This window comes from Coregonus lavaretus (assembly GCF_964263955.1).
Source record: "Coregonus lavaretus genome assembly, chromosome: 18".
Lineage (NCBI taxonomy): Eukaryota > Metazoa > Chordata > Actinopteri > Salmoniformes > Salmonidae > Coregonus > Coregonus lavaretus.
The window spans coordinates 9,882,528-9,898,775 of record NC_140005.1 but is presented as its reverse complement, the minus strand read 5'-3'; the positions used below and the strand labels follow the sequence as shown (position 1 = coordinate 9,898,775).

At 43.5% G+C, this 16,248-nt stretch overlaps 2 protein-coding genes across 5 annotated transcripts in view; one reads left to right on the top strand and one right to left on the bottom strand.

Annotated features, from left to right (window-relative positions):
• Nucleotides 1-13,173, top strand: part of LOC311145758 (lysine-specific histone demethylase 1A-like) — a 42,507-nt gene extending 29,334 nt beyond the window's left edge. For all 4 annotated transcript variants that reach the window (XM_084182048.1, XM_084182049.1, XM_084182050.1 and 1 more), the window contains 3 exons: nt 1,023-1,150; nt 3,282-3,428; nt 11,889-13,173. In XM_084182048.1, the coding sequence (XP_084038174.1) occupies nt 1,023-1,150; nt 3,282-3,428; nt 11,889-12,074 (461 nt within the window). In that variant the 3' untranslated portion in view covers nt 12,075-13,173. The remainder of the gene's footprint in view (nt 1-1,022; nt 1,151-3,281; nt 3,429-11,888) is intronic.
• LOC311145759 (E3 SUMO-protein ligase ZBED1-like) lies at nt 7,859-10,468 on the bottom strand. Its single transcript, XM_084182052.1, has 3 exons — nt 9,899-10,468; nt 8,779-9,407; nt 7,859-8,694 (listed from the first exon to the last, which is right to left on the bottom strand). The coding sequence occupies exons 1-3, from the start codon at nt 10,455-10,457 to the stop codon at nt 8,302-8,304; spliced, it is 1,581 nt and encodes a 526-aa protein (XP_084038178.1). The 5' UTR covers nt 10,458-10,468; the 3' UTR covers nt 7,859-8,301.
• Nucleotides 13,174-16,248: the final 3,075 nt, after the last annotated feature.

The following is a 16,248-nucleotide window of genomic DNA, read 5'->3' as shown; positions in this document are numbered from 1 at the left end:
GATTTGTACAGGGTAAAAGGGATCTTGAAGAAGGAAGGTAATCACTCCCATTTTGCAACGCCATGCCATACCCTGTGGACGGCGCTTGATTGGAGCCAACAAGGACAATGACCCAAAGCAAAGCACAGTCACCGGATCTCAACCCTATTGAGCTGTTGTGGGAGCAGCTTGACCGAATGGTACGTAGGAAGTGCCCATCAAGCCTATCCAACTTGTGGGAGGTGCTTCAGGAAGCATGGGGTGAAATCTCTTCAGATTACCTCAACAAATTGACAACTAGAATGCCAAAGGTCTGCAAGGCTGTAATTGCTGCAAATGGAGGATTCTTTGACGAAAGCAACGTTTGAAGGACACAATTATTATTTCAATTAAAACTAATTATTTCTAACCTTTTCAATGACTACATTTCCTATTCACTTTGCTATATTTCCTATTCAAACTAATTTCATGTATGTTTTCATGGAAAACAAGGACATTTAAGTGACCCCAAACTTTTGAACGGTAGTGTATTTAAGTACAGTGGTGGGAAAAGTACTTAATTGTCATACTTGAGTAAAAGTAAATGCCATATATCATATTCCATAGATTAAGCAAACCAGACGGCACAATTGTCTTGCTGCTTTCTTTACAGATAGCCAGGGGCACACTCCAACACTCAGACATCATTTACAAACGCAGTATTTGTGTTCAGTAAGTCCACCATAACAGAGGCAGTTGGGATGACAGAGCGTTACATTGATAAGTCCGTGAATTGGTACCATATTGCTGTCCTGCCTGAGCATTTGAAATGTAACGAGTACTTTTGGGTGTCTGGGAAAATGTATAAAGTACAGATTTTCTTTAGGAATGTAGGGGAGTAAAAGTTGTCCAAAATATAAATAGTAAAGTACAGATACCCCACAAAACGACTTAATTGGTACTTCAAAGTATTTTTACTTAGTTACTTTACACAACTGCATTTTCACATGCCTTTTTGACAGTGTTACTGCGAAATTGACCCATGTGTTTTTTCCCCCTCCCAGCCCCCATACTGCTGGCGCTGATGGCCGGAGAGGCGGCCGGCATCATGGAGAACATCAGCGACGACGTTATTGTTGGACGCTGCCTCGCCATCCTTAAAGGTATCTTCGGAAGCAGCGCAGTACCTCAGGTATGTGTGAATTTGCTTGTTTTGTACATAAAAATATGGCCGCCACCGGTCCTCCCATCACGGAACGTAGACTTGAATCGTAATATCCGTTCTAGTTATTTTATTTATATACACTGCTCAAAAAAATAAAGGGAACACTTAAACAACACAATGTAACTCCAAGTTAATCACACTTCTGTGAAATCAAACTGTCCACTTAGGAAGCAACACTGATTGACAATACATTTCACATGCTGTTGTGCAAATGGAATAGACAACAGGTGGAAATTATAGGCAATTAGCAAGACACCCCCAATAAAGGACTGGTTTTGCAGGTCGTGACCACAGACCACTTCTCAGTTCCTATGCTTCCTGGCTGATGTTTTGGTCACTTTTGAATGCTGGCGGTGCTTTCACTCTAGTGGTAGCATGAGACGGAGTCTACAACCCACACAAATGGCTCAGGTAGTGCAGCTCATCCAGGATGGCACATCAATGCGAGCTGTGGCAAGAAGGTTTGCTGTGTCTGTCAGCGTAGTGTCCAGAGCATGGAGGCGCTACCAGGAGACAGGCCAGTACATCAGGAGACGTGGAGGAGGCCGTAGGAGGGCAACAACCCAGCAGCAGGACTGCTACCTCCGCCTTTGTGCAAGGAGGAGCAGGAGGAGCACTGCCAGAGCCCTGCAAAATGACCTCCAGCAGGCCACAAATGTGCATGTGTCTGCTCAAACGGTCAGAAACAGACTCCATGAGGGTGGTATGAGGGCCCGACGTCCATAGGTGGGGGTTGTGCTTACAGCCCAACACCGTGCAGGACGTTTGGCATTTGCCAGAGAACACCAAGATTGGCAAATTCGCCACTGGCACCCTGTGCTCTTCACAGATGAAAGCAGGTTCACACTGAGCACGTGACAGTCTGGAGACGCCGTGGAGAACGTTCTGCTGCCTGCAACATCCTCCAGCATGACCGGTTTGGCGGTGGGTCAGTCATGGTGTGGGGTGGCATTTCTTTGGGGGGCCGCACAGCCCTCCATGTGCTCGCCAGAGGTAGCCTGACTGCCATTAGGTACCGAGATGAGATCCTCAGACCCCTTGTGAGACCATATGCTGGTGCGGTTGGCCCTGGGTTCCTCCTAATGCAAGACAATGCTAGACCTCATGTGGCTGGAGTGTGTCAGCAGTTCCTGCAAGAGGAAGGCATTGATGCTATGGACTGGCCCGCCCGTTCCCCAGACCTGAATCCAATTGAGCACATCTGGGACATCATGTCTCGCTCCATCCACCAACGCCACGTTGCTCCACAGACTGTCCAGGAGTTGGCGGATGCTTTAGTCCAGGTCTGGGAGGAGATCCCTCAGGAGACCATCCGCCACCTCATCAGGAGCATGCCCAGGCGTTGTAGGGAGGTCTAAGGCACTGCATCGCAGTGCTAACTGTGCCACTAGAGATCCTGGTTCGAATCCAGGCTCTGTCGCAGCCGGCCGCGACCGGGAGACTCATGGGCGGCGCACAATTGGCCCAGTGTCGTCCAGGGTAGGGGAGGGAATGGCCGGCAGGGATGTAGCTCAGTTGATAGAGCATGGTGTTTGCAACACCAGGGGTGTGGGTTCGATTCCCACGGGGGGGGCCAGTATAAAAAAAATGTATTCACTAACTGTAAGTCGCTCTGGATAAGAGCGTCTGCTAAATGACTAAAAATGTAAATGTAAATGTGAATACAGGCACGTGGAGGCCACACACACTACTGAGCCTCATTTTGACTTGTTTTAAGGACATTACATCAAAGTTGGATCAGCCTGTAGTGTGGTTTTCCACTTTAATTTTGAGGGTGACTCCAAATCCAGACCTCCATGGGTTGATACATTTGATTTCCATTGATAATTTTTGTGTGATTTTGTTGTCAGCACATTCAACTATGTAAAGAAAAAAGGATTTTAATAAGATTATTTCATTCATTCAGATCTAGGATGTGTTATTTTAGTGTTCCCTTTATTTTTTTGAGCTCCAACCACCAGTCAAATACATCATGAAAAACGTGTCATATGTAGTTATTCATGTTGGTTAGGGTTGGAACTGTTTAGTGTTTCCCAACCACGTTTACTGGAATCTAATATCGGCATGGAAACTCGCCGCTTTCTGTTTGTCACGGCAGCCCAAGGAAACGGTGGTGACTCGTTGGCGTGCCGACCCCTGGGCGCGGGGCTCCTACTCGTACGTGGCGGCCGGTTCCTCCGGTAACGACTATGACCTCATGGCCCAGCCCATCACACCTGGCCCTGCCATCCCCGGAGCGTCACAGGTAACCACTAACACATGGGACCACTAAGAAATACGATACATTGCGAGACAGTTTCCCAGATACAAATTAAGCCTAGTCCTGGGTCAATAAGTACGCTCAGTGGAAAACACATACACTACATACTACGCTGTACTACCCTATACCACTTTGTACTCTGCTTTGGGATTAAGGCTGTAAACACTACATACATAAAAATAGCTGCAAGCAGCAATGCTGGGGTTACGCTATGTGTCCACTGTGCCACGATCAGGGAAAATGTATCACTTTGCCCTAGGACGAGTTACTTCTGTAATGTTTACCACACTTGCCAAATATCAGAATTCAAAATCAAACTGATCATGAAATTAATTGCATGATCAGTTTGATTTTGAAGTATTTTTGACCATTTTCAATGATGCTGACGACTTTAAAAGTCTTATTCTCCAGAACCACTGGACCAATCGGCACCAAATTTGGCATATAGCATCTATGGATGCACATCTTCAAACGCAAAACTCTGGCTGAAACAATATGGCCGCTCTGAGCCAACATTGTTTTTTCCTGTCCGACAGCGCCACAATGTGGACGAACTCAACCATACTTTACAGGTTAGCTAGACTCATATCCTTGAGCATGTGTGCCAAATTCCATCACTCTGAGTCAGACAGATCAAGAGATATAGAAATGTGCTCGTTATTGCGCCACCGTGTGGTCGATCTGTATGTACTTGCATATGTTAAGTTTGCAGCATGTGTACCAAGTTTTATTACGATTCGAATATCCGTGACTGATTTATAGGCATATACAGTGGGGAGAACAAGTATTTGATACACTGCCGATTTTGCAGGTTTTCCTACTTACAAAGCATGTAGAGGTCTGTAATTTTTATCATAGGTACACTTCAACTGTGAGAGACGCAATCTAAAACAAAAATCCAGAAAATCACATTGTATGATTTTTAAGTAATTCATTTGCATTTTATTGCATAAGTATTTGATAAAGCATAACTTAATATTTGGTACAGAAACCTTTGTTTACAATTACAGAGATCATAAGTTTCCTGTAGGTCTTGACCAGGTTTGCACACACTGCAGCAGGGATTTTGGCCCACTCCTCCATACAGACCCTCTCCAGATCCTTCAGGTTTCGGGGCTGTCGCTGGGCAGTACGGACTTTCAGCTCCCTCCAAAGATTTTCTATTGGGTTCAGGTCTGGAGACTGGCTAGGCCACTCCAGGACCTTGAGATGCTTCTTACGGAGACACTCCTTACTTGCCCTGGCTGTGTGTTTCGGGTCGTTGTCATGCTGGAAGACCCAGCCACGACCCATCTTCAATGCTCTTACTGAGGGAAGGAGGTTGTTGGACAAGATCTCGCAATACATGGTCCCATCCATCCTCCCCTCAATACGGTGCAGTCGTCCTGTCCCCTTTGCAGAAAAGCATCCCCAAACAATGATGTTTCCACGTCCATGCTTCACGGTTGGGATGGTGTTCTTGGGGTTGTACTCATCCTTCTTCTTCCTCCAAACACGGCGAGTGGAGTTTAGACCAAAAAGCTCTATTTTTGTCTATCAGACCACATGACCTTCTCCCATTCCTCCTCTGGATCATCCAGATGGTCATTGGCAAACTTCAGACGGGCCTGGACATGCGCTGGCTTGAGCAGGGGGACCTTGCGTGCGCTGCAGGATTTTAATCCATGACGGCGTAGTGTGTTACTAATGGTTTTCTTTGAGACTGTGGTCCCAGCTCTCTTCAGGTCATTGACCAGGTCCTGCCGTGTAGTTCTGGGCTGATCCCTCACCTTCCTCATGATCATTGATGCCCCACGAGGGGAGATCTTGCATGGAGCCCCAGACCGAGGATGATTGACCGTCATCTTGAACTTCTTCCATTTTCTAATAATTGCACCAACAGTTGTTGCCTTCTCACCAAGCTGCTTGCCTATTGTCCTGTTGTCCTTGTGCAGGTCTACAATTTTATCCCTGATGTCCTTACACAGCTCTCTGGTCTTGGCCATTGTGGAAAGGTTGGAGTCTGTTTGATTGAGTGTGTGGACAGGTGTCTTTTATACAGGTAACGAGTTCAAACAGGTGCAGTTAATACAGGTAATGAGTGGAGAACAGGAGGGCTTCTTAAAGAAAAACTAACAGGTCTGTGAGAGCTGGAATTCTTACTGGTTGGTAGGTGATCAAATACTTATGTCATGCAATAAAATGCAAATTCATTACTTACAAATCATACAATGTGATTTTCTGGATTTTTTTAGATTCCGTCTCTCACAGTTGAAGTGTACCTATGATAAAAAGTACAGACCTCTACATGCTTTGTAAGTAGGAAAACCTGCAAAATCGGCAGTGTGTCAAATACTTGTTCTCCCCACTGTATGTGCGCTCCCATGTGAAATGTTTATTGGTCAATGTTGTTTTAGGGAAAGGGGATACCTAGTCAGTTGCACAACTGAAATGCATTCAACCGAAATGTGTCTTACGCATTTAACCCAACCCCTCTGAATCAGAGAGGTGCGGGAGATGCCTTAATCGACGTCCACGTCATAGGCGCCCGGGGAGCAGTTGTTGTTGGAGGTTAACTGCCTTGCTCAAGGGCAGAATGGCAGATTTTTCCACCTTGCCGGCTTGGGGATTCGAACCAGCAACCTTTTCGTTACTGGCCCAACGCTCTAAACCGCTAGGCTACCTGCCGCCCTAGTCTGGAAAATATTGCATTGAGAGACCTTTGTCCATAGATACCACATCAACTTTCGTGCAGATCGGTCATTTGGTGCCAGAATAATTTTTTTAAAGTGTTTATCACAAAATTCAAAATGGTGGAAAATCCATCATGGCGGACCTGAGGAATCGGTATTATAATAATAATAATAATGAACCAAAGGATTGACAGCCGTCCCATATAGATTGCAAAATAGTTGGGAAGAGATTTTTGACGTACCGATTCCATGGCATAGTGTTTATGAATTGATACGCAAAACGACGCCGGATTCAAAACTTTAAATTATTATATAAAATTCTTGCTACCAATAGAATGTTATTTATATGGGGGATACAATCTTCCCAGCTCTGCAGATTTTGCTGCGGAGAGACAGAATCATTAGATCATTTGTTTTGGTACTGTCCATTTGTAGCTTGTTTTTGGACACAGGTCCAGGAATGGCTAAAGGATTGCAATATTTACCTGGAGCTAACCCTGCAGATAGCACTACTGGGTGATCTGAAAAGTCATAGTCAATCGATCAATAATATAATAATACTTTTAGCAAAAATGTTTATTTTCAATTTATGATCTGTAGAAACAATGAGAATAGAAAGGTTCAGAACTTTTGTAAAACATCACAGTACAGTTGAAAAATATATGGCAAATAGAAATCCAATATGGATGGTGTTAAGAGATAGATGTGAGGTGTTGAATGGAGCTGAAGGATGGGACTAATAACAACAACTAATAACAACAAGAACTAATGTAAAGCATACTGTGTCCATAATACGTATATAGGTTATAGGTTGAGAGCTTTTGTGAAAGAGCACAGTTAGAAAAATATGGCATGTAGAAGCAAACCAGATGGACATCATGAAAATGATCGGAGGAAGTTCAGGAGTAAAAAGAAACAAAATATAATTATTGTAGAATTTGACTGTGTCCATAAAATGTATATAGTATGTATGGGCTGGAAGTAGAGGCCTAAGTGTTGTTGTTCACTAGTTTACTCCAATTGGGGAAGGGGTGGTGGGGTTGGAAAGTAATGAAGGGAAATATAATTTAAAAAAGGATGTGTGTGTGTACAGTGAGGGAAAAAAGTATTTGATCCCCTGCTGAAAAAAGTATTTGATCCCCTGCATGATCAAGTTTAATGGTAGGTTTATTTGAACAGTGAGAGACAGAATAACAACAAAAAAATCTTGGTGACTATGGTCCCAGCTGCCTTGAGATCATTGACAAGATCCTCCCGTGTAGTTCTGGGCTGATTCCTCACCGTTCTCATGATCATTGCAACTCCACGAGGTGAGATCTTGCATGGAGCCCCAGGCCGAGGGAGATTGACAGTTATTTTGTGTTTCTTCCATTTGCAAATAATCGCACCAACTGTTGTCACCTTCTCACCAAGCTGCTTGGCGATGGTCTTGTAGCCCATTCCAGTCTTGTGTAGGTCTACAATCTTGTCCCTGACATCAGTGGAGAGCTCTTTGGTCTTAGCCATGGTGGAGAGTTTGGAATCTGATTAAGGCTGAACGATTTTGGAAAATAATCTAATTGCGATTTTTTGCCCCCAATATTGCGATTGCGATTTAATATGCGATTTAATTTATTTATCCTTTTTCCCCTACAAAACATAATGAATGATTTAAATATGACCAACACAATAGTATATACATTTAGTGTGAAATGTTCTTTCCCATAGGCTGGGTCTATTTGTTAGAATTAAATTCAAACATGTATGACTTGAAATAAATGACATTTTTATTGAACTGCTCATTACAGAAACATCTGTGGCTTTGCCACTGTGCATTTAAATAATTTAAACAAAGGCATGAACTTTGTAAACACTGTGTGCAAAAGGTACAGTCTTAAGAAAAAAATAATTTTAAATTGTATGTATCTTACTGCTCCCAAGTCAGTAACATTTCACACAACTGAAACAAGGAATTTGCTTTGAAAATATTTTGTAAAATCAAAGTAAATAAAGTTATAAATAAAAAATGAGAAATGCACTTTTAATTTAGACAAACTATTTTTTATAAACGATTTGAATATTATAATATAAAATAGATGAGCCTCACTTATCTCAAGTACACAACAATAACACACCACACAGACTAAAGTTCACTACGAGTATGGCACTGCCAGCCATACTTATCCAACAGTTCTGTTCTCAGTGGCTCACAGGTTTTTTGCTAAGAAAACCAGAATATTGACTTTTTCTGGCTTCAAGGCTGAGCGAGTGCAAGTCACAATATTCCCTCCTGTGCTAAAAAGACGCTCTGAGGGAGCGCTTGTAGCAGGTACACAAAGATACTTGCGTGCCATGGTGCACAACTGTGGGTAGCTGATCTTGTGCACCCTCCACCAAGCCAATGGATCATCTTCTCCATCAATGGTAGGAGTCATCAGGTAATTGTTTATCTCTGCCTCTGCGACATCTTCAAGATTTACAGGCAAAGAAGGAGAGGCTGAACTGGTCTTGAAAAAACTGCCAAGAGACCTCTTCGTCTTTTCCCCCAAGGACTGTGCACTTTGAGGCATCTGAACAGTTTCAGTACGAGACCTCTTCTCCTATTAGATGAAAACAACAGCCATTAGTTTTCCAGTTAGATTTTACAGAAAATTTTTGTTTTTGTGAAATACATAATTATTTACCCAATGATATGTACGTTGTGCCAAGTCTACTATCTCTGTCTTCAGACGAGTCTTGATAGCAGGGATGTTGTCTGTACTGATGTACTGTATTTTGAACCTAGGGTCCAGGAAACAGGCAACATCCAAAAGCTCCTGGATGTTTGGGTCTCCATATTTGTTATTGAGGTATGCTAGGACTTTGGTTTTTATTGATTTAGTCAGGTCAGTGTCCTCAGCATCTTCAGCCAGGACTGATGTGGCAAAAAGGTGGAGAACTGGCTTGAGGTAGGAGATGCTTACATACTCCTCTCCAGAAAGAGCATCAGTAAACTCCAGTAGAGGATGCAGTGCCTTGTGAATCGACTCCAACACGTCAATATCCTGCCAGGTTGGGATAAGGGAGCGTGCATATCGATCTCCAGACAATACCTGAGAAATGGCTTTGGCCTGTTCAAGCACTCTGGCAATCATCATTTCTTTAGAACCCCATCTTGTTGGGCACTCCGTTATGAGGTTGTGCTCAGGGAGTTTGAGCTCTCTCTGTGCCTCCGTCAGGGCTGCTTTCTTCTTCCAACTGTGGGAAAAGTGCCCCACCAGCTTCCTGCACAGTGCTGTTGCCCTTGACACTCTGTCATCTTTGAGTGCATTTTCTAAAAGAAAAAAAAGTAGTGTATTACACACAATTTGAGTTTTGATACAAGGCTCTCACTATTACACACTCAAATTAGCTGTAATTCTGAAATACACACATCCACAACACATCCTCTCTCTCTCTCTCAATTCAAAGGGTCTTTATTTGCATGTCAATTCTCTCTCTCTTTCTCTCTCTCTCTCTCTCATAAACACTAAAAAAACATGTAAAAAACAAAAACAAGAAAAGAAAAAAAATGCAGGTGGGCATTCCACCACAGACAGACATATGATATAAGCAAGTAAAATGAATTTACATATTAGAAAAGGAGTGGAAGTATGAATTTATTTAATCCCATCCGATTTATATAATATCATTTATATATATTTGTATATTCAGCTTTACTAATCGACGCATCTCTCTCTCTCGCACTCGCGCACACACACACACACACACACACACAAACACACACACACACACACACACACACACACACACACGATAACTTACCAATGGCAAGATGTAATCTGTGGCCAAAACATTGGAGCCTCGTCCATTCATTAAGCCGCGCAGCAAGCACCATATTCGACGCGTTGTCCGTCGTGATGCAGACGTGATTCTCCTCGTGGAGATCCCAGCTGACAAGCCCTTCTCTCAGGCCGGCTGCAATATTTTCCCCTGTGTGATCGTCTGGGAAGTAGGTAGTTTGTAGGCAGCGAGCTCGGAGGTTGAAATCTTCATCAATAAAATGGACTGTAAGACTCTGGTACGGCTCAGCTGTGCGGCTTGACCACATATCAGTAGTGCTAGCAAAAAACTCCACCGTTTTAAGTTCCGCGGCGACTTTCTCTTTGCACTTTTTGTACAGCTCCGGTATGGCAGTCTGACTGAAGTATGTGCGGGAGGGTATACTGTAACGTTTATCAAGCGTATGTATTAATGCCATGAACCCAGGCTTGGTCACCGTGCTGAGAGGCATCATATCTTTGGCTATGAACTCGGTTATTGTCCGAGTGATTTCTCCGTGCCGTTTTGAATTACGTTCATACGGAGTGACACTTTCGAACATTTCTGTCAGTGATCCCTGTCTTGAGGTATTTGGCTTGTCTCGCGCACTGATGCTCGGCATTTTGGTCATACAACTGTCATGCATTGATTTGTGGTATTTTTTTAAGTGCTGAAACAGGTTTGTAGTGTTACCCCGTGAAGTAGCAATCGGAGCACGGCATGCTCTGCACAACACCTGACGCTGCTCAGCATCTTCTTTTTTAAAACCAAAATAGTTCCACACCACCGACGTGCTGTTCCTCTTCGATATTAAAGTATCAGCTGTGTCAGTTTCTGACTGTTCCGTCGAGCAAGAGGCCATTGCGCTGGACAGCATGAAAAGTCGCGTCACGTGACCACCTCAAATCGCGCACGTTGCGATTAGAAAATCGCGTTCAGTCAAATCGCGATATTATCGCGAATGCAATTAATCGTTCAGCCCTAAATCTGATTGATGATTGCTTCTGTGGACAGGTATCTTTTATACAGGGAACGAGCTGAGATTAGGAGCACTCCCTTTAAGAGTGTGCTCCTAATCTCAGCTCTTTACCTGTATAAAAGACACCTGGGAGCCAGAAATCTTTCTGATTGAGAGGGGGTGAAATACTTATTTCCCGCATTAAAATGCCAATCAATTTATAACATTTTTTACATGCATTTTTCTGGATTTTTTTGGTTGTTATTCTGTCTCACTGTTCATATAAACCTACAGACTGATCATTTCTTTGTCAGTGGGCAAATTTACAAAATCTGCAGGGGATCAAATACTTTTCCCTCACTGTATGTATGTATATATATATATATATATATATATATATATATATATATATATATATTTGCGAGTGAAAAAAACATATGGGGGATTGGAAGTGATGCAGACAATTACATTGATGGAAGTTACAATCTATCTGAAATAGTAAAGCTGATCTACCCCCTAAAAATAAAAAATAAAAATAAATATATATATAATGAACCAGAACAAAAGCAATAGGGTTTCACCTATTAACATATTCCACTACTTTTTCTGTACTCTACTGGCATCCCACTTTTGATTGGTGTGCAGTGAATGGAGTGGTAAAGGCCCTAAGCATGTTGTCTTTATTCATAAAGAGTGTAAAGCCCCCATCTATTAAATCATCAGAATCCCCCCATCGCTCTAAGCCAATGAGAATACTGTAATTTATCACACGCCAGAAAGCTGTTCTGCGTGTTTTTATTTTAAAAAAAAACATTTGCCCGATCTCATTCACGAAACGACCAGAGCATGTTCGCAAATCTCATCCTCCTTAGCCAACCCACATTTATTGGACTAAACCGAGTCGTTCCCGAGATGTTTTAGGGTCGTTTTGATGTTGAAACACTGATTAATGGGAACAGTCATATTTCTGTGTTGGCTGATGAGTTTGTCGTTTTGATGTTTGTCATTTCTTTCTTTCCCCCCTTTCCTTCGCAGCCCGTCCCACGTCTGTTCTTCGCCGGCGAGCACACTATCCGGAACTACCCGGCCACGGTGCACGGCGCTTTGCTCAGCGGCCTGCGAGAGGCGGGACGCATCGCAGACCAGTTCCTGGGTGCCATGTACACCCTCCCCCGACAGGCCACGCCCACCGCCGCCCCTCAGCCCTCCCCCAGCGTCTAGAACCCTGCCCCTTTATAACAATGTCCTTCCATGTTCAAGTGATGTCAGTGACTCCTAACTAAGATGTAAACAATGTGCCTGTCATTTTGTGTTAATGTTTAACCACAATTCGATGTTACTGGGCAAACAAACAGTGGAACTACCACTGTACATTCCCAAAGGACCGAGCCAGCACCAGTCATGTCTCTGGCACATCTCTTATCCTGTATCGTTCCCTCTCATCCACCTCATAACTCAGTCAATGCAGTCCTCATAGCTGATGCACTTAGGTGGAACCTGCAATGGAACTCTCAGCTGGTTTAGTGTTCCTTCCATTGCCGCTAGTTAACCATAGTGCTGTTTGAGCAGGCTAGGCCCATGCTAGGATCTGGTTGTTGAAGGTAAAGAAAGCCTCTTTGGAAGGACAGATCTAGTTCTGGTTCCCACTTCCCAGTCTTATTCCAGTAGGATGACACTACATTAGGTGTCATGGCCATCCCCGTTCCACTTCTTCGTCACCCAGCCCGGGACTTGAACCAGCAACCTTCCTGTTACTGGTCCACCTCCTCTGGGCTATCTAGCATTAAATGGATGGAGGGGCTGAAGAGAAAGACCAGCAGCCAATGGAATCCAGAAAAACAGACAATGAGCCACAGAGGACAGCCAATCACGCGCTGCTCCCTCCAACCCTAACGTACTGTACCGGGTAGGTCTGCTAGCCAGCATCAACACCGTAGCACTGTTTCACTCCCATTGAAACATGTTGTGTTTTTCTATTAAAAGTATGCTAGCTGCTGCGATGTTGTAGCCTACAAGTGCATTGTATTGATTGTTTTAAGGCTAATGTCGCTAATGTTAGTTGTATGCCTGCTACTGAATAGGACCTGTACCATGTAGGGTATGATGCATAGAAGAGTAGTGGATGAAAAATAGCAGTTTGTATTAAAATGCAAAAGGATAGATACTATGATTATGTTGAGAGAAAAAAATCCAGTTAATGTTTTTGTTACTTGTTGTTTTTAGCAGCTTGTTTTGAAGTGTATTTTGTCAGCATTGCATACCTTTTTGATATGTTTTCAACATTTGGGTATAAAAATCAAATAAATGCATCTTGTGTCCCAAAAAATGTTTCTTATTGAACAGGTTCAGATAGTCCCTACCTGTTTCACTTCTTCCATTTCATGCCTAGTGAACACAACACAGGCAGTTATGAGTGGCGAAGATGGTCAATGCTTTCTGACAAGTGTCCACACACAGAGGGTGCGTCCCAACAATCTCCTGAAGTGTACACTCTTTCACTACTTCCAAAGATGATTAAATTGACAAGCTAGCCGAGTGACTGCTCTAACCATGGAAATACATGTCCTCAATGATTGAAGGAAGGCGAGAGCAGGTGGGACCATTCTAGCCAATGAGAGGGCAGATACGTGTGTGAACAACAGGCACAACTAAGTTGCCAGAATTACATTTTAGTCATTTAGCAGATGCTCTTATCCAGAGCGACTTACAGTTAGTGAATACATTTTTTTTATACTGGCCCCCCCCGTGGGAATCGAACCCACAACCCTGGTGTTGCAAACGCCATGCTCTATCAACTGCCGGCCATTCCCTCCCCTACCCTGGACGACGCTGGGCCAATTGTGCGCCGCCCCATGAGTCTCCCGGTCGCGGCCGGCTGCGACAGATCCTGGATTCGAACCAGGATCTCTAGTGGCACAGTTAGCACTGCGATGCAGTACCTTAGACCACTGCGCCACTCAGGAGTACATGGATGAATGTCTAAATCCTCTCACTTCGCCTCTTCCTCTGCTACTTCCCACAAATCTAAAAGCATTGGATTGGTGGAGGCATGGACTAGTGGGAGATTCCACCATGTCTTATAAAAAGCTCTGTCTCACGTCAGAATTAAGACATTCATCCATGTTTCCCAAATGTCAAAATTGGAAGTGTTTGGTTACTTCTCTACCGTTCCAAGGTTGTTTAATGCCGAATGAAGGTTTGAGATAAGCTTAAAACAAAAACAGCTTTCAAATCGCAGGATTCGAACATGCAACCTTTTGAACCAGAGGCAGACGCCGTCCACAACGCCCTAACAAAACGAATGCCTACTTGAAGATAATGCTCACTGTTGCCCCTAGTGGCCGGTTTCCCAGACTGGTCTCAGACTAGACATAAAATAGTAAACATACGTCTGGGAAACATATGAGTATATGTTACATTTGGTATGGTTACATGAAATAGGTTACTTAAGGCAAAATCAAAAGGAGGGTGGTTGTATAACGCAAACATCTAGCAACGCAAAGGGTGCGTGTTTGAATCTCATCACGGACAACTTTTAGCGTTTTAGTTAATGTTAGCTTTAGCCACCTAGCTAACGTTTGCCACAACAAATTGGAATTTGCAACGCATTGTACTTTTTGCAAATTCATAACATTCTGTACGTACATCCACAAATTAATACATACCGTACGAAACGTAACATATCATACTAAATGGAGTGTCTCGGATTTACATACAGAATAATAAGAAATGCTCTGAGATCAGGTTGGGTTTCCACGTCATCTCCCAACATCCTCAGACATGGATGGGCGTCGAATACTGATTTGTATCATGGGTGACCTGCCTGATTTTATAGCAGTAATTTGCTTTCAAATCAGTAAAGGGCAGTGAACAAATGCACACTTTGGGAGAAAGGAGAGATAATTGGGATATAGCCACACATCTGTGACCTGGGTGGCCTCAGTGTTTATGTAGGACTGATTCTCCCGGTCCTCTCCCTGACCCTGCTCCCTGGAGCGTGTGTGTGTGGTGGCCCGGACAGGCTTTGGCAGCCAACGCCATTGTGGGGGTCTGATGGACCAATGGAGAAATTGCACTGGGCGGTTTGGGAACATAGTTCAGTACCCCTATATTATTAGTGAGATTTTCCCTGGGCATGAGGGGCCATAAGACCACAGTAGAGAGGTTTGACTTAACTATAGTAAATTCGGTTGGGAAATGTATTGAAATAGCTCTCATCAAGGTTGGCACTAGGTTATTTCCATGTGCGGTTCACCATGGGGCAGTAGTGGGTGGCATGTTATTATATACACACACACAACAGTTTCCATTGGAGTTCTCTAACACGACTTTCCTCTCCTACTGTCAGGTGTGCGTCTCCATGCTGGTAGAGGTTAGTTACACAAGGCTGAGGCCTGTCTGAACGCATCTCCTCCAACAGCCTTGAGACTCACACAGCAGCCTGTACAGACATCACAGGTGGGGTGAAAAATGTACCCAGACACACACCTCACTTTCTCTCCCACACACTCGGTACACGTATGCCAGTCACAAGATGCGACAGCAGTTCCAAGAATGAACTTGTAGACGAGGTACCGCTATTGATACTCAGACCCAAGTCAGGATGACAGTAGAATTATTGGAAAATAATCTATGGACACATACAGTATCACATTGCTGTGAATGTCAAAATGCATGTAAGCTCATGTTCCTTATTGTTCTAGAACCACTGAAACATAAATCATATCTGTCTGTATACAGGAAAGTACTGTACAGACGCATCCTGTTTTTGTGTCGTTTTAACCTCCAAACTAAAGCCATGTAGCACATTTCCAGAGTTCAATCAATGGGATAATTCATTCAGGTTGTACAACTGATGTGCCGGGTGTCTCCGCAACCGTTTTAAAATCATTTTTATATAGACAAACTCATAAAAGAATATGCATGCTATGTCTCCAGAACCACTCTATAACCCTGTTACTAGACCTGCTGGCTGTAAGACTGTCCGGGAACAACCCCTAGACTTCTCACAGCCTGGCAGTGCTGTTTAATAGAAAGGTTTGTGTGACTAGGCATTCCACAAGAGTTTCCTCCTCTCACCTGATGCATTTGCCTAATTTGTCTGCTAGTTTGCCTATCTTGCACACGGTCAAAAGCCTCTCACTAACCAAGCCTCAATTGCAGGTGATATAAAAGCAATGGAAGTGTTGCTCTCACCCAAACACACTTCCGTGCACGCACACACACACACACACACACACTAGGGTAAGGTGCTGTCAAATCATTAAACTAAAATGAAAGACATTTACATTTACATTACATTTACGTCATTTAGCAGACGCTCTTATCCAGAGCGACTTACAAATTGGTGCATTCACCCTATAGCCAGTGGGATAACCACTTTACACATTTTTTT